Here is a 27651-nt window from a genome sequence, read left to right on the forward strand (position 1 = left end):
GGCGTAGAAGCGGGATTTCTTTTCATCTTTTCACGAAACGAGTTACTCTCAGCTGTGTTTCAGGGAAGGGAGGAATTCTATCATCATCAGTGCAACAGAAGCGGAATTTGGAAATGATAAATCGAGGTTGCGTGATTAATTATCGTGTGGTGTGAAGTGCTACGGCATGTTATTTAGATTGTAAGAAGTTGAAGAAAGTGCTTCGACTTTGTGTTTGTGAGTGCAGTGATGTATGGGTTTAATGATGTGCTCGGCGACAGTCATCAGAAAATAGGAACGTATTTGGTGCGCAAGAATTGTGAAACCAACCAACATGTGTCGTCCTGCAAGATCCAAAACGTATAAAGCCATCTCATTCCAAACCGGATACTTCCAAATTTCAAGTAAGTGGCAAACTTATTGACCTGTATAACCAGTATTTATGAACAGCGGCGACGAATTGGAAACTATAGGCCCCCAGGCTATGGTTGATTGGATGGTCACACAAAATCCGAGGGAATAAGAGAAAAACCTGTTAGTAGTCAGTGGCGCTGACTCCATGAGCCCTGAGGGGGCCCTGAGCCCCCCCAAAAATTCGTTATGGTTGTGAGGATTAATGTGTCAGGCTTGTCGATTTTCTCCGGAGTGTCCATATATCGATATTCGAGTTATCAGGGTTCTAATGTTGATTACATGACTCTTCTTTAATGCTTAAAAAACTTAAAACACACTACTTATAAAATTTTTCGGGGCAGGATCCCCGTTTTCGGCCCCCCCTATATTTTTTTTGTGAGTCGGCATCCCTGTCAGTAGACCTTGCTTGTTGATGTGATCGTAGCCTTTCTTGGTGTAATGTTATTGATAATATTTAATCTAAATTATCTTCTAGTGGAATGCGTAGCGTATTGTAGGTGAGAGAGCTAACGAATTTCACAACTGTGGACGTTTCGTTGTGGCTTCCTGAGGCTTAATGCATGCCGAGGATAAATAATCCTTGCCAAATTCCCTCGAAGAAGGCTATCACAGTAGGTGTAAAATAAAATCTATGAGAGGTGAACTTCACTGGAAAATATTTTTGGACATTCGAATGGTTCTGGTGTTTGGTAGGAATGGGTTTTTTCATGACATGTTTGGCGACTGCCATCTCAGGCCTTAGAGTGTGCTAACGACGTCCAAACCTTAAGGGTTGGTCACACGGTACATCAACACATACAAGTTAATGTACGTTTTCGTCAATTATTTTGGTGGGCCAGAACGCAACGTGTACGAATGCATGAACCAAATAAGAACAGATTCTATTTTCTGTGCATGCATTCGCTCAAGTCGGGTGGTACACGATGCTTTATGACGTTCATTCTCGCGTTCATGCATGTAGACATTAACCCGTACGTGTTGATGTATCGTGTATCCAGGCCTTTACGGTAGGATCTTTATGTATATTTCTTTTATTTATCTTCAATCCATATTCAGTGTGTTTCAGTCGGACATGACTTGGTTTACAAAGGCTACACTTGCAATAAACTTTACATTGAGTTAGGTGCTATTGCAATGACATGTGCCCATGCATGGCCGTGTTTGCCTCTCATCAAGCAACACCGTCTATCTCTAGTTTTTGCCGAGGTTAGAGTATTTTTTCCTAATACGCGCATGCCTTATTATGCTCTTACCAATGACACTTGACCGTAGAACAATGCGTAAATTGAAATTACTTTACAAAGTCGTAGGTTTTCCCTCAGATGGTGTGATGCAAAATAACTTTTCCTCACCTAAGCGATATTTTAGGTAATAGACTGCAAAAAAGAGATATTTAAATATTTTCCTCTACATATCAGTGATAGTTGGGGTTGGTCAATTCATCTACGTGTGCAAAATGTGGCACGGGGTGATTTCCTTTTTTGTATAAACGCCTGCCGTCCCAACATCCCCCGCCATACGCATATTGAGGCGGCTTGCGGCCGAGATTGTAGATGTAGTTTCATTGAAATTATGATGGAATACTTTCAATCAATATACACTCATGAGCGAAGCAGTGGTCACACATACCCTCAAACTAATAAATCACGCTCACCTGTGATTATACTATGATATATTTAGGTGGGGTGAATGAGGCGGCCATGGTGTTTTTCTTAAGGTGAGTCCAATACATTTAAAAATAGAAATATTACGCTATGATTATTGAAATTTATTTTAAATTTGAAGAACTGGATAATATGCATTCGGCATAATTATTATCAGGCGTCGGATGATTTGTGGTGAAAGAGTTTATACACCAATTTATTTCCTCAGAGTCCTTAGAGCTTATTGTGGTGCGTACGCCCACTCAAAGGACAGCGTTGGAGCTTTAATTGATGTAATTTCCCGCAATTTTTTGTAAACAGTGACCATTTTGCAAACTTTAACTATTGTTCGAATTGAAATTACTTATGCTACTGTAATACTATCCTATAAATAAAAAATAAAAAATATATATCTCATATATGAAATGATTTAAACTACGACTGTGCACCTTTTTATTCAGTGAGCATTGTAGTTACTATGAGTAGGAAATTCACTCAACAGAGATCTGATAGTAATTATCCAAAATGACACGCAGATACAACCATTATTACCTCCCGTGCTTATTACCTCCCCGTGAATGAATCTGTTTAGAAATAAATGTGTTAATGTTGGACAGAGTTATCATTTTAATACTTTAAGTCGTTAAAAAAATCAGCATTAACGTTCTCGTGATTCATCTGCATATATTATGTGGATGTTTAGGATTTTTCCCTTAACAAATGAAAAATGTTTGATTACTTCGGACGGGAACCGGACGCGAACCTTCGGACGAACTTTGACTGTGTGGTGTGCATGAGGCGGTCCTCTTGCATGCTGCATGTTGGTGATTGGTCACCCCCTGCCAAACACCCTATAGGGAGCTCGCAGGGTATTATGTAGATGTAGATGTAGATGTAGAACCCTCCCAGGGCTTTTCCGCAACTACCGCGAACAGAATATATCTAATCGGCTACGGAGCCACGTATTGGGGAGTTTCTTTCTGAACCGTTTCTGAACTTTCTGAACCGTTCGGGAGTCCATTACACGGCCGAGTCGGCTAGTCGTGTAGCGAGTAGCATATTTGAGCACTGTAGGTCTTTTTTAGAGTAGAGAGTAGGGCAGAGTGTAGATATATTAGTGGGTTGAAAAATAAAGGGGTAAGTTCAAAACTTTTCACAGACAAAAATTCTTCCAGAAATGAGAATAGAGAAGTAGAAAGAAAAATCAGCGTTTCAGGTATTACATTTAAGCATGAGAAGCGTCAGTCGAGCAATACGTTCAAAGGCAGTCAAGGCTCAAGTCATTTTTATAGTGAGACAATAAGACATGCATTTCCATTTATCAGCGGTATAGAGCCTGTGAATAGTCTATTCGACAAAAGTAAATCAGAATTATTCCCGAATCGCAATAATAATACTACCGAAGTTTTAATCGTGGCTGTGGTTAATTGCCGTAGTTTAAGAAATAAGATTCCCGAATTCCACCATTTAATTCATAGTACGAAGTGTAACGTCATTTTTGGAACAGAAAGTTGGCTAACAGATAATGATTCAGATAATGAGATCTTCCCAAAATCGTTCACTGTTTATCGGAACGATAGAATTAATCGAGTTGGGGGCGGAGTTTTTATAGCTGTAAAGAATTCAATCGTCAGCCAAGCGATAACCGTAACTGATACCAGCGTTGAATCTGTGTGGTGTTCCATTAAATGTCCAAAATTCAAAACTATTTTATTATGTTCGTATTACAGACCACCTAACTCAGATATAACGTCAATGTTGGATTTTCAAAATCAAATAAACAGCGTAGCATCCAAGTATCCTGAAAGAAACTTGATTGTGGGTGGAGATTTCAACGTACCTTCTATAGATTGGGAGACTTATAGCTTCATTCCTGGTGGGAGGGATAAAGTGATCTGCGAGGCCTTATTACACACTTTTACATCTAATTCATTGTTTCAAATAGCATCCACACCAAACAGAGGAGAAAATATTCTTGATTTATTAGCGACAAATATACCACATCAGGTAATAAACGTTGGCACTGTCGAAGGAATAAGTGACCATAGGGTAGTAACTGCAAAGTTTTCTCTAAATACCGCTGTAAACTTTAAAAAAGAGCGTAAAGTTTTCATATTTAAAAGAGCTGATTTTGATGGGTTTAAGAGTCATCTGAAAAATGCTTTCCCCGAGTTTCAAGAATCAGTATTAAAGTTAAATGTAGAAAATACTTGGAAAGCTTTTCTTTCGCTCGTAACTTCGGGAATAAATAGCTACATCCCTAATAAAATAGTTAAAGAAGGCAGCGCACCGAGATGGTACGACGCGGATGTAAGAAAATCATTGAGGCGACAGAGAGCGTGTCATGCAAAAATGAAAAAAGTCAGCACGGATTTATCCGCTAATGAACGCGAGCTAATAATTAAAAAATATAGGATGACTAAAGCCGCCACGAAGGAAGCGTTCAGGAATGCGTTCACGAATTTTAAAAGAAAAACACTAGTAGAGCAGTTACAGGATAACCCAAAAACATTTTGGTCATATGTTAGGGAAGTTCAAGGTAAACGATCTACCGTATGTTCGCTGAGAAACGACAATGGAGATGTGTTGACAAGCAGTTACGATAAAGCCAATTTATTAAATTCCTACTTTAAGAGCGTGTTCACGGAGCCTTCCGAAAACTCACCCGAGACCGATGACGATCCCTGTATACATAAGATGCCACCTATTGACATTAGTACGCTCGGAATAGAAAATATATTGAAATCGCTTAGTCCAAATAAATCACCTGGTCCAGACGAAATCCCTTCTCGCGTATATAAAGAACTAGCCTCAGAACTTGCCCCCTACTTGCAGTTAATATTCAGTAAATCCATCAAGCAACACGAAGTACCTAATGACTGGAAAATCGCTAATGTAACGCAAATATTTAAAAGTGGAGACAAGGAACAGCTATCTATTTACAGGCCGATATCTTTAACGTCCATCTCTTGCAAAGTCCTTGAACACATCGTAGTCAGCTCGGTAATGAAACACCTAGACGCGCAAAACTTATTAATGGGAAATCAACATGGATTCAGGAAAAGCAGATCGTGCGAAACTCAGTTAGCGCTTTTCGCCCACGATATTTTAGTCTCCGGGGAAGACAACATTCCAGTAGACGCGATTTTTCTTGATTTCAAAAAGGCATTTGATAAAGTACCCCACGGAAAGATAATAATAAAACTGAAATCTTATGGTCTAGACGAAGATGTCATTTCCTGGATTAGAGAATTTCTGAGCGACCGCGTCCAAAGAGTAGTATTAGACGGTGCAGTCTCCAATGAGGTTAGAGTCACTTCTGGCGTTACTCAGGGTAGCGTCATTGGCCCACTCCTATTCCTTCTTTATAGAAAAGACATTGGCGAAGTAGTGCAGAGGAAGTTACGATTATTTGCAGACGACGCTGTAGTTTACAGAGAAATCCGTTCGAGCAAAGATATGGATGAACTAACGAATGACCTTGCTGCTATCCAAGCTTGGTGCGATGCTTGGCAGTTGGAATTAAATTTGGAAAAATGCGTCGTAATGAATTTCTGGAAGAAGAATAACTCCCTACAGCGTAACTATATCATTCGAGGCACCCAATTAAATGCAGTTGAATCCGTGAAATATCTAGGCGTTAGACTCAATAATGATCTATCGTGGAATAAACATATTCGAGAAATAACCGGTCAAGCTAATCGTAAAATGGGTTTTGTTAAAAGAATATTAGGAAAGTGCGACGACAAAGTGAGAGAAATTAGCTACTTTTCCCTCGTTAGACCACATTTGGAATACGCTGCCAGTGTTTGGGACCCTCATGAAAAAGGCTTAATAACAGAGTTAGAACGCGTGCAAAGAAGAGCTGACCTTTTAGATAAATTCAAGAGCAGTGTCTTTTCTGACGAAGTTAACCATATCTTGCGGACGCCAACGTACTACGGAAAATCAGATCATATAAATAAAATAAGAGAGATAGATTGTAGAACAGACAGATTCCGAATGTCATTTTTTCCACGATCAATAAGAGATTGTAACGGCAGCAACAGAACTCGTAAATAGATTGCATGACTTGTAGTGTAGCCTACTAACCTATGTAAAACTTAAAGCTTGTTTATGAATTTCTATTCTATATTCTATTTCTAACAGCATATAGTAGTATAGTTTGTTATTTTAGGGGGCGTTTTTTGGACGGTGTGGTGTGCATGTGGGAGTCCAAATGCATGCTTCATGCTGGTGATTGATCACCCCCTGCCAAACACCCTAGAGGTGGCTCGCAGGGTATTATGTAGATGTAGATGTAGATAGGGTAACATAGAGGGCGAAGGGAAATAGGAATGTATAAATAGGAAAAACTCACCACGGAGCCCGAAAGAAAGCATTCTGATGGCCCAAAGTATGCGTGGACGTGAGTTTCCTTACAAAATTCCATTCTTTATCTTAATTTCCATTGGAATTTGGCTCCTGGAGTTTGACTCCAGCTTCGGTTCCTCACAATCAGTCGCGTCCGTCCTCGTCGGCTCTTAGTGCGTGAGGGATGAGGATGCAGGTCGCTTAATACGCCAACCATCTGAGTTGTCACCAACCCTGCCATATAAGTTAAGCGGGACTCATGGGTGTCTGCATTCCATTGAAAACAATAGTACAGCTCCCAAATTAACGTCGAATTGGCAATGCGAGTGATTATGACCTTGCTGTTTAGAATAGTATACACTTGTTCTTATTTGGAGCAATGTTTTTGCTCCCAATAATTTCGGAGTTTTTCGGGAATAATGAATAAGATATTATGTGTCACGAAAATACCGTCGCATATTCAGCATTCGCACCTCCTCCTCATTCGAAGTATTACGGTATCAATCAGTGATCGGAGGCAGCGCCAGCCCCATAAAAAGAATAGCGGACTAGTAGGATTAGAAAAACTGGAGTTTTCAGAAAAAGAACTGAGAAACCATATTCTAGTGGAACATTTCTAGTTTCAAGTTTTAATTCCCTTAGCTCAACAACCGATTTTCTTAACCCTTGACTATTTTGGCCCATTTGTTACGTAAATGAGGGATCTTGAATTTTCCGATTTCACTGAGGATTTTGTCTACGCCTCGGGAGTCAAAAGACGTAATGATTTGGTCACTCTTTATCTACGTCCTATTACCCTCCGCACAGATATTGTGGTAGTAATTCGAATTTCAAAATACGACGTATTCATTCAAAATTTCATGGCGGGGATTAATGGAAGAGCACTATTCGAAAACAAATATAAATTCAAGAACAAATATCAATCTCATGGCTCATTTTACATTTTAAAATATGAATGACATCGGTTCACAACGGAAAAAACTCGTGCGAGAGCTGTTGCCAGGCCAACGATTATCGTAAATCAGACAAGGATGAAAGGGATCATTAATCCTCCGTCATTCCTCTATTACCCAATATTTCAAGGGCCTAGGAAATAACTTCCCTCTCGAGTTCATCCTCGGTTTGGCAAACACGTGCGTCATAATCGCATTCTCTCGGTTTCTTCATTTCATTTCGGACAGTGACGAAATTCCGGTAAAATGCCCGTCTCGACATTAATTCGATTCTAACTCCTCACATGGCAGCTAAGGTCGCCAATTCTCGGTGACATCAGTTTCGTCTCTGCAGCGTAGGAGAGCACTTCGTTCTGTAACCGCGTTTGCATTGAGAGTATTTTAATTTGTGCCGCTTACCCTCCATAATATAGTCTGAAGTGGAATTGCTTTTCCTCAGATGATGGAGTGAAAAATTATTTCTGAACGAAGGGGAAAAGAGTTCAACTTTTCAATAAAAAGTGAGTATTAACTACATGATTACTGTTTTCGTTATTTAATTAATTATGTACCTTATAAGTCGTTTACGATTTCATTATTGTGAAACAGAAAGACAGCCGTACCTGTGAGCTGTGGACAGGAATGGAGACGAATTATATCAAAACCCCCAGAAAATCAGCTGAAATAGATGTGCAGTGCGGGATCCATTTGATATGATTTTGTTTCATGTGACATTAGTGATCATAGTACGAGATTTCGGTAGTGAAGGGACGGGTAAAGAAGAAGCGATGTGCGAGTGGTTGAGTGAATGGAGTGATGGATTTTGTGGAGTAAGATGATTGGTAATAGTGAATGTGCTTTGTGTGCCACAAGCCTATAATCGACCAATATGTGTCTGCAGGCAACGTGTGACTTAAGAGAAGGAACGAAGGCGCCATATTCCAAAGCGGATATTGTCAATTTCCAAGTAAGTAATCTAATTTTATACGTTATTAAGGTAATCCATATTATGACTATGAGTTGAAAGTGAGGGGAGGGTGTGTATTCAGCTGAATATAGTTTTACAATTAGAACGATGAGGGTCCGATAAATATGGAATTTTCTAGAACGTGGGCGGTAATAGCATATCCTAACCACTCCCTTAATCGCGGCACCTGCCCCGGAGTTGTACATCTCGGCTTTTGTGATTAGAGAGAAATTGTGTGTGCGTAATTTGTTCGTCATGACTTTTCTCGCTTATTTTCCACCCGGTCATGTATTCTGCTGACGACGTAAGGAGGACTGGTTCCGCCGTCTTTCTCAGGGAATTTGGATGGGAGCTGACTAAATGACACGGTGTAGAACTCGTCAAAATTTTACTTCATTAGTTTGACAGGAAAGAATTGGATTCTATAATTTGTCTCTCTGGCCCTAAAATTTTTGGGTGAGGTTCTCTATGTATGATTGCATTTCTAAACCCATTCCAAGGCCTGCTGCGAGGCACCTCTTAAAGGGTTAGGCAAATGCTTGTGTCCAAATGAAACTCACCGAGATCCTAACTTTTCAATATAAATTAACTCTGCATGAAACGTTTAGGTACACATTATTGTCTCCCAACCATTCACAGTAAATATTTGAATATATCTTTAGGAGTGCACAGTTTGCGAATCTTAGATATCATCTATAGACTTTACGGTATATTAAGTAGGTAGGGTACACGTACAAGTTGGGCTTATGCGTTTCGATGGGTAAACGATCCTTTTTTAAGTTTGTGAAGGGGTTTAGGTAATTTTTTCTACGGAAAGGCAACATTCAAGTCGATATTTGTTGGAATGATTTTATGATAGAACCTGATCAACTTTGAGTTTCTGTGCGAAGGTCATTATCATAATTGGTATAATGGACATACAGATTTATATTTGCGTGGGTGGGGATAATATAACGAGAATGCGTATCTCATAGCTTTATTTCATTACTCGGATCCAAGAAGTCCTTATACAGGGTATTTGGCATGGAATTAATTAATGCATAGTACATATTTTAGTGGATGTTGGATGCAGTTTCTATTTTATTCAGTATGTACCGTTTTAGTAATTTCCTCGATCTTAAACTTACTTCTACAAGTAAACTTAAAGCATATTTTTCCCATGAAATATTGTACATACTATGTATTGCAATTATGTAGTAGTTATGATTTTATACTTAATAATTATCGGATCGTAATGAATTGAGGAATTTCGTAGGTTACTAAATGTGTGCTATTTTAACTTTATAAAATTACGATTTTAAATACTTAAGGATTGAGCTCAATATAACTTGCAGCTTCATTCTTTTTTTATACAGTTCTTGTTTATACAATGGCATCGTCCCTGATTACCGATGGAAATTTTATTTCATTGTTTTCATGTCATATTAATTTTGATTCTGAAAATTATATTTTCTCTGCATTTATTGAATCCTACATTTTGCGACAAATGGCCACCCTCTAATAACTAAGGATTTGCGTTTATTTAGTAATTTATTTTTCAAATTTTATCACAATAATTCATTCTAATTATGTGTAATATGTATTAGAATTTTAATTTTCTCGATCTTAACCATGCTACTACGACTAAAAGTTGAACGTGTTTTGGCTTCTGAGTTCTTTGATGACATTTTCATAAAACTAAACTTAAAGCCAATTCTATATATATCTCACCATCCTTATACATTACTTTCTAATGTCATAAACTTATCTTTTCTATCCGGTTTTACACATATTAATTGTGAAATAATAATAAATGAATGGAGGTATTTCGGATGTACTCAATATGATGGGAAGTATAGTTTATACTTGTCATAATATGTATTTCGAATACGTTAGCAATGAACTTTGAAAATTTGCAGGTTGTTTCATTTTTATATAAGTCGTAAATTTTGAATTACTCAACGTTCCTCTTTACCCATGGAAGGTTTAGTTTCCTTCCTATCAAGCCATATTAACATCGATTGTGAAGATTGTAATTGCTCTGTAATTGCAATATATTAAATGTTGTGAATTTGCCGTAAACGCCAAGCCTCTAAGTATTTAAGAGGAAAAATTTTATTTTAAATTTCCTTTTGTAGAATGAAATGACATATCTTTTTGTTTTGTCAATCAAAAATAAATTCCACGAATGCGTTGGATGTCCAATGAGAATGAGGCTTGCTCTAAAATCCGTTACGGAATGCGCCAATGTTATCGTGTAGTTACATTATCCACTTCAAGGGGCGGGGGAGTACGTGGGGGAGGGTCGCTGCAATTGCAACGGTGCACTAGGGCTATAAATAGGGGACCTCAATTCTGTGACTGCACATTTTTCCTGCGCTTAGCGAACAGAGTGGTTGAGAGCATAATAGTGAATTGACGTCGAGTATCTCGTGGATTGCATTTGCTTGCATCACATCTGTTGCACTATTTTGTTGTTGCGCATATCTGGCACATTGCAATGGATTCTTTTAAATCTCTTCTGTGCTTCATGGGAAGCAGGACGGATGATGATACTCCTCGCTTCGACATCCTTGGAAGCCTCCCTGCGGAGATGGTTATCAACATATTGAGGTTAGTTTTTAAAATCTTGTTATTCCAATTCTATTTAATTACATTTTTACTCTTAATGTATATTAAATAAATTTAACAGTACAATTATTCCCTGATTGATTGAACGACCTCTTTAGTTAGTTTTAAAAAGTTATCGTAATAAGTATAATCAAGTCAGTTGTAACTATACGATATTTTTGTTGGAACATATGAATTGATGAATTGCATCATGCTGAACTGTTAAAAGGTTGGTTCTCATTGCATGCCTATTTTTCGATTTGATATTTGATTTCACTATTTTCAGTGATTTTTAATTATAAAATACAGGTAATTCTAATTAATTTATGTAATCTTGGCAAATCAAATAAACCGCTCTGTGATTTTCACAAAGGTATTTTAAACTCTCTGATAATTTCAATAACACAATTGGCTCTCTCCATGAATATGGACATTTTTTGAAATCGAATTTTAGGAGCTATCTTGGAAATAATTGACGTTTACGACCAGTGAATTTTTATAAGTTTGTTGTTTGTTGCTAATGTCCACCAATTTGAACATAGTTGTTACCCCTTATCATGGTATAATATTTTATTACCATGGTAAAATATTTTATTGATTTTTCATTTTATTCCAGGATGCTGGATCCGGCTTCTCTGCTATCGTGTTCCCTGGTGAATAAGTCGTGGATGTGTTACGTGAGGTCGCACCCGGAGCTTCGGTCCCGCGTCCGACGACACCTCCGCCGCATCCGCAAGGAGAGGTCCGAGCCGCTCAACGTCCGCATCCGCGCCCTCCGCCGCGCCCCCAACGGCCAGCACCCGATACCACCCACACCCTTTGCACCAACGGGCAACGAGGCCTATGAGATGAGGACCATACGATCCAACAGAGGTAAGAACCATCAGATATTTTAATTAATGACTCAATGGAGTTTTGTGACAGTACTCTATTCAGCGGTAGATTGTAGGCTTGTATTACTTGTCTACCCGTGTTCTTGAGTTAGAACATCAGCTTAATAAAAATGGAGTCTGCATTTTACTATATATTAAGGTTCTTGCACATATTGTTGCCATTTTACTTGTCTAATCATGTTTATACATCACACGATGAGAATGCATTCTAGATGAGAATGCATGTTTTCGCATAGTTTTAGCAAATTTACCATATATGGACGCTAGGGTGCTAACAGTCATCCATGTTCTACCACAATGAATTGTTTTAGGCGCCTATCTTGGTATCAAAGTAAATATTTCAATGATAAATGAATCATGATTTGCGATTAATGGGCAATAATGGCTAACATCATTTTCTGAAGAATTCGATTCACTAAATATCATGAATAGGGAAGTGCACTAGTGTTTCAAATGCACCAAACACATTTTTTAAATTAGAGTTCAGAATAACATAATGTCGTAAAACCACAGTTTAAATCCTAATAGTGAATACTTTATTCGAGATGACCGTCTGAAATATGGAAAAATTCAAAGGCCGCGAAAACGGGTGCCCATGTTGAATATTGGTCGTGACGTCACAAGGCAGTAGCAGAAGGCAGCTTCTACACCGTTTAGTTCTACCACTATTATTGCATAGAAAAATTACAGAATATGAGGGTATCCGTTTTTTGCTGTCATAAAATATATTCAGAATATATATGTGGCTGCTTCTCTTTTGAGTAAACGACTTCATCATTGCGTAATATATTAATATTCATTTACGTGTCAACTTCAAGTTTGGAAAGAGTAGTACGAATAGCACATTGAATCTTTAATAAGTGCATGATGGCATTTATTTTTCGCTGGGTATATTTTGACACAATGCCGTTTATCATGCCAAAACTTTTTTTGTAAGAACCGAGTCAAACTAATAAACCTATTTCAGACGTTTGCTGCAAGACTTATTCGTTGCGTACGTATTCACGCCGGCCGGAACGTTCGCCCTTCGCAACTAGAATCATGGGATGTTAGCCTTATTTCCGAGCTGGCTGGTTGTTGCAATGGTTCGCTGTCCAGGATGGGTTCAAGAAAAGATAATCTTGGTTGGGAGAAGGAAAATTCCAACGATTTATAAATGGTATACCAAACTTTGATGTATTTATGGTCACTGAATTTTTGAATAAGGAGGACAGGTTCAACGCTCCATAGAAATGCGAGACGTTAAGGCTAACAAGGGGAGACCGCGTAATTTGCTGCATCTTTTTCAATTAGGGCGTTAGTTAGGCTGTAATTAATTAATTTTCATGCGTTACTTTTTACAAGTTATATATATGCATTCAAAATGTTAATTATATCCCAATGTTCCTAGGATCGAGTCTCCGTAGCGGCTAATTTTTTTCAGCTGTTATTTTTTATTTTTCTTTAACAAAAGTCTGCAATTGAACATTATTTTATCGATTTTCCCCGTAAATTTTATTTTCATGCAAGGAATTTTTTTTATCCACATGCTTTATACCTAAAGTCATGTTATTTCCGTGTCGCAACACAAAGCATTTTTTTACGATACACGCTCACTTGGTTTCCTTTTATGTTGAAATATCATATTAAGGACTCATATTTTAAAATTGTCAAGTTTATTTCAAGAATCCGATTGCTTTCATTAGCTGAAATTTCAGCACAGCGGGGTAGGAAAGTAATAATTTAGCCGGGAAGCTAGGCGTATGTGATATCCATAAGAATCGATCATTCTCTTGCCGTAATAGTAAAAGCAAAATTAACCAACGCTATAATATTCGGGAGCCCCTAGTCACAGATGGCTTGCATGCAGTTGAGTGACCGCTAAAAAAAAAAAAAAATGGGTGGGTTGGGGTAGTGGTAGCGTGCACGATTCTTATAATAAATCTCACCCGAAGGACCGTGGTTCAAGACTGCGTCATGGCATTATTTTTTGTTGTCTTCATTGTGATTATACGGCATCAAGTTTATCATTAATTATAATTGCAGCAATCATTGACATGAGACAATTTTTTTATCATCATTATGGCGTTTAGGTATTTTAGCAGTGTCATTACAAACGCAGAGATACGATGACTACAAAGGTTGGTGTGCGCTAAAATGTTAATTTTTTCTTTGCTTATACTGACCAACTTCCACATTAAAAATGAAAACTACTCTTGCAAGAGCACATACCATTAAAGGCTCGCGGCAAGCAACAATATGCGTACAGGCATAATTAATAAGAACACAAAGCGAATATAAAATGCCATATATCTCGAACACTTGTAATTCACATTACTCCAAAGGGAGTTTACTTACTCAGTACATACCTCAGTACCTTGTACTCAGTACCTACCAGTTTACCTCAGTAGCAGTGCTAAAAGAACCATTCTGAAATATAATTTCAACTAACAAATAGGATGAAATAAAAGTTGATAACCCTGGACCGGGCGCGCTGGCGTATAAAATACGTCAATCTTTGAAAACCAAGGATTTCGACATTGTACGTACATTCTGGGCTATAATGGTCTCGTGTATTCTTACAATGTACTTTGACTGCCTATATTGCGAGTTTTCAAAGTTCGAGGTATTGTAGCTAATTTTTTGGATCAGCAAGATGAACCCGTCACCAGTGGAGTACAAATTACGCCGCGCGACCTGCCGTGTACCTTTATATCTGTATCACCTATAAATGTACTAATTTCAACAAATAAAGATTAACTTTAACAAAAATCGTTTGTTATCATATATGCACATATCATGGGCAAAGTACGCATTTTGCCCGGTCGTGTAAAAAAACAGTCGCGTCATAATTCTTTAACCAAACTACTTTCAGTTTATAAATTACGTAGGTCTACGCGGAAGATGCTATATTTTGACTCAACACACTTTCTGATGTGACTGAGGTACCTATTAAGTAAATTATTATAATATAAATATCAATTTGATCTTACAATACCTTCAAATGATCTTCAAAACAGAATATCATCGATAGGTAGGAGTCAGGAGCAGCCTTGAACCATTTATTCCGTATAGCTTGTGCTTAAGGCACGGGAATGAATATCTTCTCCAGGCTTTTGTTTCGACGTCGAGATGAAATTTGGAACAAAAAATCATTTATAATTCTATTTTGAATTCATGTTTTCGGTACTAGACGACATTTTTAGGAAGCAAACTCCACCGATTCCCGGAAACTCTCGCCGCGCTAAAGAAGGCGACGGAATTCAGTGATACTCCACTGGTGACTACTGCCTTGTGACGTCACATCTCAATCAAGATGGAGGCACTGTGTTTCAGCGCAACATGAAAATTTCCGACTTTCAAAACGTTTTAAAGTGCATACCCCAGATGCAGAAAATAAAAGTGACTATACTAATGTTTCTTTTTTAGGCTAAACTTTCAAATTCAGCAATAAAAAAAATTTAGTGCACTTCCCTATTAATAGCTCGAGGCATTTTATGAAATCAAAACCACATTTTGGTATGGTTAATTTTCCGAGAATAACTTCTCATGTTTTATTGAGCATTGAAATATGAACTTATCATCATATAATTATCTTAGGATTCCGTCTTTTAAAGAGCTTGTCTCTGTTTGAATTTTTTTCATTTTTAATATTTACTTTTGTCTACATTTATTTTATAGAAATATAATTGCAATGTCTTTCTTTGCAGTTTCATCTCCGGTCAAGAAGCATGAGCCTGTGGTCATCACCAAGGGTGGCCAATCGCTGATGAAGATGACTTTGCGCAAGGCCAAGAAAGCCACTCGGAATGGTAAGCGGTTGTTTCACATCTCAATCCCTTTTGTTTATTTTTCTCTGATGTGCTTACGTTGACTTTTGTCTCGCTCTCTCATTACATCACTTTCTGTCGAAATTATCATATCATGTGTCAGTGATCGGTATAATTTAGGATATTTTGATCTTAAATTTTACCTATCACGTATAATTTATGATGTATTTTACCATCTAAGCACTTTTGGTTCCACTTTATCTGCTTCATTTCGCGGTGCAGTCATAGGCAATTATAATCGGTGAATGGTTATTTTCTTTTGGAGAGTTGCTTGACCATATTTATTAGATAGCTAGCCTAATTCTATTTGGTGTTACATAGAACATATAGAATATTCGTCTAATGGTTTCTTGTCTTCATGAAATACTTGTGTTAACATCCATTTTCGTTTGTCTTTCTAGCCATGAGCAACGTGCTTGGTCTCCCCTCCGCCACTATGTCATCATCTTCAAGCTGGTCGTCTGCCAATGCCTGCAAACGTAGCCGTCAGGAGATTGCTGCACGTCGGATATTACGCATATGACTACTCTGGATCAGTTGTATCTTTGACTCCACATCACTATTTTTGTATTTTGTGTTATCTGGTATAAATTTTAGTGTGAAACCTGATTTTTTTGTCTTTCATTATTCTTAGGCAATAATTTCCCATTTTTATATCCTTTCTTAGCAGTCTCCATGTTTTGAATTTAGGTTAGCGCACAGGCCTGCGGATACGTAGGTCGCACGTTCGGGTCCACCCCGATGTAATTTTTTTAGCAGTTACAGGATAACCCAAAAGCATTTTGGTCATATGTTAGGGAAGTTCAAGGTAAACGATCTACCGTATGTTCGCTGAGAAACGACAATGGAGATGTGTTGACAAGCAGTTACGGTAAAGCCAATTTATTAAATTCCTACTTTAAGAGCGTGTTCACCGAGCCTTCCGAAAACTCACCCGAGACCGATGACGATCCCTGTATACATAAGATGCCACCTATTGACATTAGTACGCTCGGAATAGAAAATATATTGAAATCGCTTAGTCCAAATAAATCACCTGGTCCAGACGAAATCCCTTCTCGCGTATATAAAGAACTAGCCTCAGAACTTGCCCCCTACTTGCAGTTAATATTCAGTAAATCCATCAAGCAACACGAAGTACCTAATGACTGGAAAATCGCTAATGTAACGCCTATATTTAAAAGTGGAGACAAGGAACAGCCATCTAATTACAGGCCGATATCTTTAACGTCCATCTCTTGCAAAGTCCTTGAACACATCGTAGTCAGCTCGGTAATAAAACACCTAGACGCGCAAAACTTATTAATGGGAACTCAACATGGATTCAGGAAAAGCAGATCGTGCGAAACTCAGTTAGCGCTTTTCGCCCACGATATTTTAGTCTCCAGGGAAGACAACATTCCAGTAGACGCGATTTTTCTTGATTTCAAAAAGGCATTTGATAAAGTATCCCACGGAAAGTTAATGATAAAACTGAAATCTTATGGTCTAGACGAAGATGTCATTTCCTGGATTAGAGAATTTTTGAGCGACCGCGTCCAAAGAGTAGTAAGGTGCAGTCTCCAATGAGGTTAGAGTCACTTCTGGCGTTCCTCAGGGTAGCGTCATTGGCCCACTCCTATTCCTTCTTTATATAAACGACATTGGGGAAGTAGTACAGAGTAAGCTACGATTATTTGCAGACGACGCTGTAGTTTACAGAGAAATCCGTTACAGAAAGATCTAGATGAACTAACGAATGACCTTGCTGCTATCCAAGCTTGGTGCGATGCTTGGCAGTTAGAATTAAATTTGGAAAAATGCGTCGTAATGAATTTCTGGAAGAAGAATAACTCCCTACAGCGTAACTATATAATTCGGGGCACCCAGTTAAAGGCAGTTGAATCCGTAAAATATCTAGGGGTTAGACTCAATAATGATCTATCGTGGAATAAACATATTCGAGAAATAACCGGTCAAGCTAATCGTAAAATGGGTTTTGTTAAAAGAATATTAGGAAAGTGCGACGACAAAGTGAGAGAAATTAGCTACTTTTCCCTCGTTAGACCACATTTGGAATACGCTGCCAGTGTTTGGGACCCTCATGAAAAAGGCTTAATAACAGAGTTAGAACGCGTGCAAAGAAGAGCTGCCAGGTATGTGAAATGTCGTTACGATAGTCTTGTTAGTGTAACTGAACTCTTAGATAAACTCGGATGGGAATCTCTGTCGGACCGTAGATTGAAAAATAGACTAAACCTTTTAGATAAATTCAAGAGCAGTGTCTTTTCTGACGAAGTTAACCATATCTTGCGGACGCCAACGTACTACGGAAGATCAGATCATATAAATAAAATAAGAGAGATAGATTGCAGAACAGACAGATTCCGAATGTCATTTTTTCCTCGATCAATAAGAGATTATAACGGCAGCAATAGAACTCGTAAATAGATTGCATGACTTGTAGTGTAGCCTACTAACCTATGTAAAACTTACTGCATGTTTCTAAATTTCTATTCTATATTATATTTCTAACAGCATATAGTAGTATAGTTTGTTATTATACGGGACGTTTTTTGGACGGTGTGGTGTGCATGTGGGAGTCCATATGCATGGTGCATGCTGGTGATTGATCACCCGCTGCCAAACACCCTAGAGGTGGCTCGCAGGGTATTATGTAGATGTAGATGAAGAGTTTCCCGTCAAGTGTTTATTGATCCCAATTAAGGGGTTTATTGTAGTCTTTGCTGGTTAAAATCGGGCTTGTTACATGGTATTTACAAACGGAATACTTACTGATACAGGTAGATTGGATTAAGGTTTCCACTTCTTCACTTCATAGAAATTACCATGATAAATTTTAGACTGATAATGCCTATTGATTTACATCGTTGGCTCTTCGTATTTTCACTATTGCTAGGATTTTGGAAAGGATATTTATCTTTAACTCTTTCTACACAACCCCTCATTTCGCTAAATTATATACAAACATAACTGAATGAATATGCCGTTTCTGCATTATCAGATACATGTCACAGTTCTTTGAGCCTGCTCACGGAGGGAATGTGATTTGAGTACAGTATTCGTTTATGGTGATATTACACTGACGTTTCTGTGATTATGACTCATAGGGAATGAATAACTTGTAAAATTAGCCACCCTTTAGTTTCAAGCATGTGGGTATTATTACTTTCAAAAGTTGGCCCCCGTAGCATGTGCGCACAACGTTGATTTCTACAAAGATACACCTTTGGTTATTTCCGACGTCCTCGTTGGTCTCAACGACCTGTATGAATTACTCTTTCACTGTCTCTAAATGCCCTGCTGTCATCTTCGGCTCACGAGGGAGTTCCAATTGAAAATGTTGACTATTATCCAGCTAGATTAAGTTCCTGTCGCGGATCAACCTCTTGCGTCCTCCAAATTACCAAGGTGATATTCATGGCCTTTGCCATAAATCGTCTTATCCATGTATTTGAGGTGAGAGCAAAAAGTTTTCTTTTTACTACTGTCCTGCATTATAGTCGTCCAGATAGGATGTAACGACCCGTTTACCAAACAATATCACCTTAGCATGTTACTATATTTTAAGGTCTTATGGAATTAATACACCGGTTTTTTTACTTTATTTTCACTGTTTTAATTTTTACGGAATTTTTTATCCTGGGGAATTGACGTTAATTCGTTATCAAAATTATATATATGTCCTCTTACTCTTAAAATTTACAAAAAATTTAACTTTGGTGGTGTATCAGAACTAGTAATTATGAATCTACTTTTTCGTGCATATTTGCATTCATCTGACCTTTAGAGAATTTATAAACTATTGGCTGGAAATTGCGATGTACTTTTTATTTTTAGAATTTGTATTGAATTTTTTTCCCAGCAACCTTAGTACCTACCATCAACTTCTGCACTGCTCCCTTCCGAAGTTTCTAGTTGGAGGGGGTTTATGAAGAAATTCTATGTATGAAATGATGCTAGTCCCTTGGCTGGAGTAAGACAGTTATTTTTCAAAATCCGAACATGTCAAATCCACTGTCTGTACACATTGACTACGTGAGGAATATTTGAGGGTCGAGTTTGGGAATATACTTAGACAGCCGCGCCAGCCTTCAGGTCCGCTGTTGAGGAGCTCTACAAGATTGGAAATTATGCGCTGGCATTGAGATAAGACTTAGGGATGCCCTAAGAATTTTGATCTCCCATATTGTGCCTTTTTATCACTGCCCTTAATTTATTGTGGTCGCGCCAATTCTCATTTTATCATCCAAATATTCTACTCATTCGGTTTTAAATAACTGCCAACTTCTTTCCCTCCTCAAGTAAACATTCGCTCCTTCTCTTCTCCATTCACCGTTTGACTCATGATATCGTGAGAACCTACGTATCGCTGTAGATTTGTTGATGAACGCAGAGAGACAAATTTGTTAATGAAAAAGGTTTAAAAAAATCAGTCTTCTCATAAGAATTATTTTTTGAACCATTTTGAAGAATGACCACAAAAAAGTTCACCGCGATAGCATCCACATCTCCATAATACCCAGCAAGCCATCACTTGGGTGTTTGGCAGGAGGTGACCACCCATCAGCATGAAAGTTTATGCTCACATGCACACCATGGGGTAAAAAATTGTTACGTATATTGGCAAAGAATACATTCTCTCAAAGGCAAAACTTGTCAACGGTTGGTAATTCCTTTTGTAAATTCATGCAACGTTACCTTGGATGATTGCATCATGTGTAGTATATATACATTTCATTAGAGTCAGGAAGATAAAAAAAAGCATACGGAATATGAGTGATGGAAGATTGCAGGCGCATGTGACGACAGTACAGGTATTGAGAGGATAGGATGATAGATCATTATCACCAATGAGATTTTTCGACCTTCTCATTTCGCCAGTCCAACATACGATAGTGAAGAATTTTTCATTAAAAATTGTCTGAGCGAAATACAATTTGTTTCCCGTTTCAGTAAAAGGTAAAACTTCCAGGCGGGCGCCACGAAAAGTGATGATGCGGTTTAGAGGTCTGGCATTTTCCTGACATTGAACAATCCGATCGAAAGGTAACGCACAGATCACGAGGCGTGTGAGTTGAATGAAAAAGATTATATCACAGTGTTCCTGTGAGGTTACGAAAGGAACTCCATTCAGGGCCGACTTGCACTATCTTACAGTACGTTTTAAAATTGATGGTCCCGGCAAGGACGTTCCTTTTGGACATGGCTGAGTCTATTTTGAAGAAGTACCTTCATACTGGTGTGTGGGTGAAAAAGCCCAATTTTGCTCGGGACTTGACTTCGTTCAAGGTCCATGCTCGACTCTAAAGCGCTTCGCTTTCGCCCTCTGTTGTCACGCCACAGCCACCTTCCTCTCCACTCCCTGGGGTTCTGTGAATTCAGGGGGCACCAGGTTTTAATCGAACTGTAAGACTCACTTTCATTAAAAAATTGCTGCAATAATGGCTCAAGACAGAACCAAAATCTTCCTCTTATTGGTTCCACAGCCCCGCTAAATAGGATAAGGATGAAGTGTTTTACAGGCAGTGATTCATCTGGGTTTCCTTCCGCATTTATCCATGTCAGAAAGGAAAAACGGGAGAATAACTACCTACAGTTAAAATCTCCGCGGAAACCTACATGGTCACTGAATAAGATTTCTATTATTTCTTTCTTCATTCCAAACATCTTACCTACGAGGACGCATTCATCCGCTCTCCACCGGTCTGTTTTGGTGACGGTTTACTATTGTAAAACTTATGATATCATCTTGGAGCTGTCAGAATAAGCGGTAAAGAGTTTTCTGTATCACATTTACATAGAATATCACAATATGTAAAATAAAATATGAGAATAGAATTAGGAGGGACAAATTTCCAACTTTGGGATACAGGTAACATTTTAAAATGGCCCGATATCTTGGAAACATATCAAGATGACAGCCAAAGATGTTAGTATGTTTTCGTCACCATAAAACGACGACCGAGTGGGGAGAATGCCTTATCTTAGAAATACAACAGTTTCGTAATAGTAATAGTTCGTAATACTAATCAGTTGAGTCGCTCTGCTTTGGCAACGAAATCCTCGACCTCAGCACTCGCGCATGGCCTCTCGGCGTCATTTCGAACAATTATGGCATCCCGTCAAACGCCTTGTGTGAACATCAATTCGAAATCGTCATTGAGCGTCAAGGAGCGCCGATTTCCGTCGGTCGATTTTTTTTTCAGTTGTGCGTTTCCATCGTGTGCGGTCAGTTCATTCGGTAGCGGCGTAGAAGCAGGATTTCTTCACATCTTTTCACGAAATGAGTTACTCGAAGCTGTGTTTCAGGGTAGGAAGGAATTCTATCGCCATCAATGCAGCAGAAACGGTATTCAGAAAGGATAAATCGAGATTGTGTGATTAATTATCGTGTAGTGTGAAGTGCTCCGGCATGTTATTTAGAACGTAAAAAGATGAAGAAAGCGCTTCTACTTTGTGTTTATGAATGCAGTGATGTATGTGTTTAATGATGGGGTCTTCGACAGTCATCAGATAATGGGAACGTAATCGGCGGGCAAGATTTGTGTTATCAACCAACATGTGTTCTCCTGCAAGATCCAAAACGTATAAAGCCGTCTCATTCCAAACCGGATACTCCCAAATTTCTAGTAAGTGGCAAACTTATTGACCTGTATAACCAGTATTACTGAAAAATGGCGACGATTTGGTAACAATAGGCCCCTAGGCAATGGTGTATTGGATGGTCACACAAAATCCGAGGGAATAAGAGAAAAAATTTGTTAGTAGTGACTTCATGGGGCCTGAGGGGGCCCGAGCCCCCTCGAAAATTCGTTGTGGGTGTGAGGAAAAAATGTATCAGGCTTGTCGATTTTCCCCGGAGTGTGCATATATCTAGATTCGAAATATCAGGGTTCTAATGTTGATTATATGACTCTTCTAAAATGCTTAAAAAACTTAAAACTCCCTACTAATATAATTTCCCGGGGCAAGATCCCCGGTTTGGGCCCCCAAAATTTTTTATGAGTTGGCATCCCTGTTAGTAGTACTTGCTTGTTGATGTGAACGTACCCTTTTTTGCAGTGATGCTATTGCTAATATGTATGCTAAATTATCTCCTGGTGGATTGCGTAGCATAGTAGAGGTGAGAGAGCTTACGATTTTCACAACTGTGGACGTTTCATTGAGGCTTCCTGAGGCTTAATGCATGCCGAGGATAAATTATCTTTGCCAAATTCCCTCGAAGGAGGCTATCACAGTAGGTGTAAAATAAAAACTATGAGTGGGGAACTTCACTGGAAAATATTTTTGGACATTCGAATGGCTATGGTGTTCGGCAGGATTGGGTTTTTTCATGACTTGGTTGGCGACTGTCATCTCCGGCCAGAGTGCTAACGACGGCCAAACTTTAAGGCCAAACTTCGGTACCTTAACGCATACAAGTTAATGTACGTTTGCGAGAATAATTTTGGTGGAACGGAACGTGTATGAATGCATGAACCAGATAAGAACAGATTCTATTTTCTGTGCATGCATTCGCTCATGTTGGGTGGTACACGATGCTTTTTGAATTTCATTCTCGCGTTCATACATGTAGACATTAACCCGTACGTGTTGATGTATCGTGTATCCAGGCCTTTACGGTAGGATCTTTATGTATATTTCTTTTATTTATCTTCAATCCATATTCAGTATGTTTCAGTCGGACATGACTTGGTTTACAAAGTCTCACTTGCAATAAACTTTACATAGAATTAGGTGCTATTGCAATGACATGTGCTCAATGCATGGCAGTGTTTGCTTCTCATCAAACATCACCGTCTATCTCTAGTTTTTGCCGAGGTTAGAGTATTTTTTCCTAATACGCGCATGCCTTATTATGCTCTTACCAATGACAATTGACCGTAGAACAATGCGTAAATTGAAATTACTTTACAAATTCGTAGGGTTTCCCTCAGATGGTGTGATGCAAAATAATTTTTCCTCACCTAAGCGATATTTTAGGTAATAGACTGCAAAACAGAGATATTTCGATATATTTCAATATTTTCCTCTAAATATCAGTGATCGTTGGGGTTGTGTAATTCATCTATATTTTCAAAATGTGGCACGGGTTGATTCCACAATAGGGGTGGAACTCTCACTCTAGCCAGTAGCGCGCGTTCGTCGGACAGTTCATGGCATTAATCAGCGTTATTCGCTACCGTGACTGCTTAGTTGTTTTTTTTTCATAATGTTTTTCATACTCGTATTCCTTTATATCTTTTAGGCAATCACTTTGTATAATTTTAACTATGCATGGAGAAAATTATTTTACTTTATTTCCCTTGACTTATTTTAATTGTTTTAAAAGATTATATATGTGCCATTACTTTAAACAAGGAACTATGCAAGTTTCCTGAGAGCTCACACCGCCACCATCATTAATGTGCACGTGTAGTTATAATTATTTTTTTCCTAATGGGAAATTGATCATGCAGAATATAGCACTCTCTTAAACTAGAATCATATCGCCCCGTTTTAAACACCCATGAGGTAGATACTTTGGTCACATGTATCTCTTGATCGTTTTCAAACAGTAGTTAGTATTCGAGGTTGAAAAATAACGGAACTAATTGTACGGAAATGTAATGTTATATATAGCTAATATACTTAAAAATGATAGATTCAATACTTTGTGAATTGTGTTATGATCCTTTATTTATTATTGCTTTAAAGCTCTGCTTTAAGTATTCGTTCTCAAAATGTTTCACTATTCTGTTGTCGTATAGTGCACAGTTATTAGACAATGACATATCGGTGTGGTGGATTTGTAGGATAGTACTTAAGTAAAATCACCCTCAGTAACATACAGAGGTAAACGAGATACCGTACAAGCCACCAACAGGGTGTGTGACGCGGGAAAAGTAAATAAAATAAATAAAATGCAGCTGACTCTGCCGAAGTAGTAGTGGGAGACCACTTATGGCATCAATCTCCGATTCAAAAATCGACAAAAGGCGAATTCGTCGAATTAATGCATAAAATAAAACTTAAGTGTTCAACTTTACCCACACGAATATTATGGCCAATGTAATAAAGACCGAATTCAAAATTTGTATTGTGGAAGCGCATTAATTTGAAATATTTAATTTGCAGATATAAGGAAAATCTAATCATACTTACCCTCGGCAACACTATCTAGACATGGCTCATTAATAGCATAATTTAGTGTTTATCGGTAGACATCTCGTATGCAACGTATATTACATTAATTTATATATTTTGATCTTCTACAGCAAATATATTGTACGATAATGCCAATCATAAGTGAAGAATTAATTGTGTTGATTTTTTTTTCAATTAATATAAGTTCTATGAATCTCTCCATTTTAGAGTTGCATATTATTTACACTGTATTAAACACTTGACACGTTGAAACATATTGAGCTCTTAGATACAGTACTTACTCTAGTTCGATCGCGGTTATACCATTTTGTTTTGAGTTCATAAAATTTCAGCTCTGAAAAAAGTGGCTGGGTTTTTCATGTTGTGTGGCTGCATTGTGATATACCATTGTGCCATGGTAAAGGAGTTTTTCCGAAGTTTTTGTTAATTTACTTCATGCTGGGTTTGTATTTATTTTTTGTATTTTATTTCTCTTAGGAAAAGTGAAACATCATTCGTTTGATGAAATATTATTAATTCAAGTTTCTTATAATTGGGGAGCATTTCCCATTATTCAAATTTAATTTTATCATTTGATACACAGTGTTTAACGGAAAATTACTTCATTGTTTCAAATATAATTTCGGTCCATCATGTGCCCAAGTGACCAATGAGAGTCCGAAACGCCAAAAATGCCGTTACGAAATAGACCAATCATTTCGTCAAGTTGCAGTTCACCTTTCACTGTAAGGAGGGGAGTCGTTGGGGGGGGGGGGGGGGGGGGATGGCTGCAGTTGCAACGGTGCACCAGGGCTATATATAGGGGACCTCTCTATAGTACTGCACATTTTCCCTGCGCTTCGTGAGTAGAGTGGTTGCTACTATACCAGTGATATCACATCTATTGGCCTGCATTGCATTTCATTGCATACTCTTTGCTTCAATTACTGCTTTTGCATATCTGCTGCATTGCTATGGATTCGTTCATCTCGCTTCTGTGCTTCATGGGAAGCAGGACTGATGATGATGCTCCTCGCTTCGACATCCTTGGAAGCCTCCCACCGGAGATGGTCATCAACATATTAAGGTGAGTTTTTCATTTTCTTTTTCGTTAATTTGTATCCACTTAGTAGCACTGTTAACTGATTTCCATAGTTGCTCATTAGTATATTTGACACCATGACATTAATATTAAATACACAAGTGGATCGTTTCAACAGATTACAGAGATGGAAATATAAGAGTCACGGTTTCATATTGACATGATAATGGGAGATGAAATAATTAAATTTACTACATAAATTCTACTCTAGATATGCTAGGCGGTGAGTGCAAAGTGAGTTAGTTTTCTAGGTTTTTGGATGTAATGATAGTCTTTGAAACATTATCAAAGTTCTGTTTTCAAATTCGCAATCGATTGAACCTTTTGAATTTGATTTTTTTATTTTTCCATTTGCTATTTTCATCTGCCTTAAAATTTTTTACTTCCTCTTAAAATTAAGAAACATCCGTTGTTGATCTTTCAAGTTTCTGACAATCGAATTATCTTCTTATTCCAGGATGCTGGATCCGGCTTCTCTGCTGTCGTGTGCCCTGGTGAATAAGTCGTGGATGTGGTACGTGAGGTCGCACCCGGAGCTTCGGTCCCGCGTCCGACGGCACCTCCGCCGCATCCGCAAGGAGAGGGCCGAGCCGCTCAACGTCCGCATCCGCGCCCTCCGCCGCACCCATATCGACCAGCACCCGAGAAAACCCGCTCCATTTGCACCCACGGCCAACGAGGCCTATGAGATGAAGACCATACGATCCAATCCAGGTGAGAATGAATGGATTTTTCACTGGCATGGTGCTATTATTCCTGTCATTTCCCGAGTTATTTGTAAATTCATCCAGTGATTCATCTCCTCAATTGTCCACATTCAATGGGTTTCGACTTTTAATCATTTCCGACTACTTTTAACACCTCATGGCCGTCTTTCACTTTATTTTAATTATTATTTTCATGATATTTTTCATTTAACCTCTATCATCAATTAAGAGGTTATATCTATGTATTTATTAATTCATTATTCATATAAATTTGCCTTTTTCTATATTATTCGTTTTATTTTTATTGCAATATAAATTTTTTGCATGAAAGTTTACTAATAATTATGATTATTTCGCTTCAGCTGTCTCTCCTGTGACGAATCGTAAGCCTGTGGTCATTCGTAAGGGTGGTCAGTCGTTGGTGAAGATATCCATGCGTAAAGCAAGGAATGCCACTCGTAATGGTTAGTATTTTATGCAGACATTTCTACCCCATTATGGATTATTCAGTTTCCGTTTTTTTCGTCTGTTCATAGTATCTTTTCTTGCCTCTGTTAATGCTAGCGAGGTGTACTCCATTAGAATGATTGGTTGCAATAATTGCAATTATAAAGCAATTATTATGCTATTTCTCTTTCTTGATATCTCTCCCTTGGTACCTTGATTTGTTGCAGTCACAATTTGATTCTTGATACGAACTGACTGTTGGCCGTCAAGTGCATTAATTCAGAATCATTATCAGATGTATTTATTATGATCAAAGTTCATCTCTGCGTGGACTCATTATTACGGTTTTCATTTTTGATGTTGATTTTGAATTTTTATCAGTTACATCAACCTAAGTGAGGATATAGCTCTCTTGGTGTTTTATTTAAGACTATCCAATACAAGAATAGTTAAACTTTTAAAAGTTTTATGTTTGGTTCGCTCCTTTTCCTTTTCAGTCTGTATATCTCGAATTAAAACCTTTTTGTCTTCCTTTTAGCCATGAGCAATGTGCTTGGTATTCCTGCTGTCGCCGTGTCATCATCTCCAAGCCAACCTTCTGGAAAAGCTTATAAATTTGGCGGTCCGAAAGATTCTGCCAAGCGGATCTTACGAATATGACTACTTTTGATCATTTGTAATTTCATG

The 27651-nt window shown here is 38.2% G+C and overlaps 1 protein-coding gene across 7 annotated transcripts; it reads left to right on the forward strand.

Annotated features, from left to right (window-relative positions):
* LOC124154980 lies at positions 1-27651 on the forward strand. 7 transcript variants are annotated; one of them, XM_046528731.1, is made up of 5 exons: positions 7670-7842; positions 7931-8288; positions 11494-11750; positions 15460-15561; positions 15981-16188. In XM_046528731.1, the coding sequence occupies exons 3-5, from the start codon at positions 11495-11497 to the stop codon at positions 16100-16102; spliced, it is 480 nt and encodes a 159-aa protein (XP_046384687.1). In that variant the 5' UTR covers positions 7670-7842; positions 7931-8288; position 11494; the 3' UTR covers positions 16103-16188. The 7 variants fall into 7 exon arrangements, with proteins under 7 accessions (XP_046384688.1, XP_046384687.1, XP_046384684.1 ...); XM_046528729.1 differs by lacking the exons at positions 7670-7842; positions 7931-8288; positions 11494-11750; positions 15460-15561; positions 15981-16188 and adding exons at positions 21802-22211; positions 25724-25795; positions 26268-26524; positions 26880-26981; positions 27503-27651; XM_046528730.1 differs by lacking the exons at positions 7670-7842; positions 7931-8288; positions 11494-11750; positions 15460-15561; positions 15981-16188 and adding exons at positions 21802-21892; positions 25724-25795; positions 26268-26524; positions 26880-26981; positions 27503-27651.

Source organism: Ischnura elegans, chromosome 3 (genome assembly GCF_921293095.1).
Source record: "Ischnura elegans chromosome 3, ioIscEleg1.1, whole genome shotgun sequence".
Classification (NCBI taxonomy): domain Eukaryota; kingdom Metazoa; phylum Arthropoda; class Insecta; order Odonata; family Coenagrionidae; genus Ischnura; species Ischnura elegans.

What these genes read in the sequence shown, in the direction of transcription:
- LOC124154980 (XM_046528728.1), top strand. Translation starts at nt 10,768, where the DNA reads ATGGATTCTTTTAAATCTCTTCTGTGCTTCATGGGAAGCAGGACGGAT. An exon ending in ATGGTTATCAACATATTGAG is followed by an intron (nt 10,881 to 26,267) that starts GTTAGTTTTTAA and finishes TTCTTATTCCAG; the next exon opens with GATGCTGGATCCGGCTTCTC. An exon ending in AAGGAATGCCACTCGTAATG is followed by an intron (nt 26,982 to 27,502) that starts GTTAGTATTTTA and finishes TCTTCCTTTTAG; the next exon opens with CCATGAGCAATGTGCTTGGT.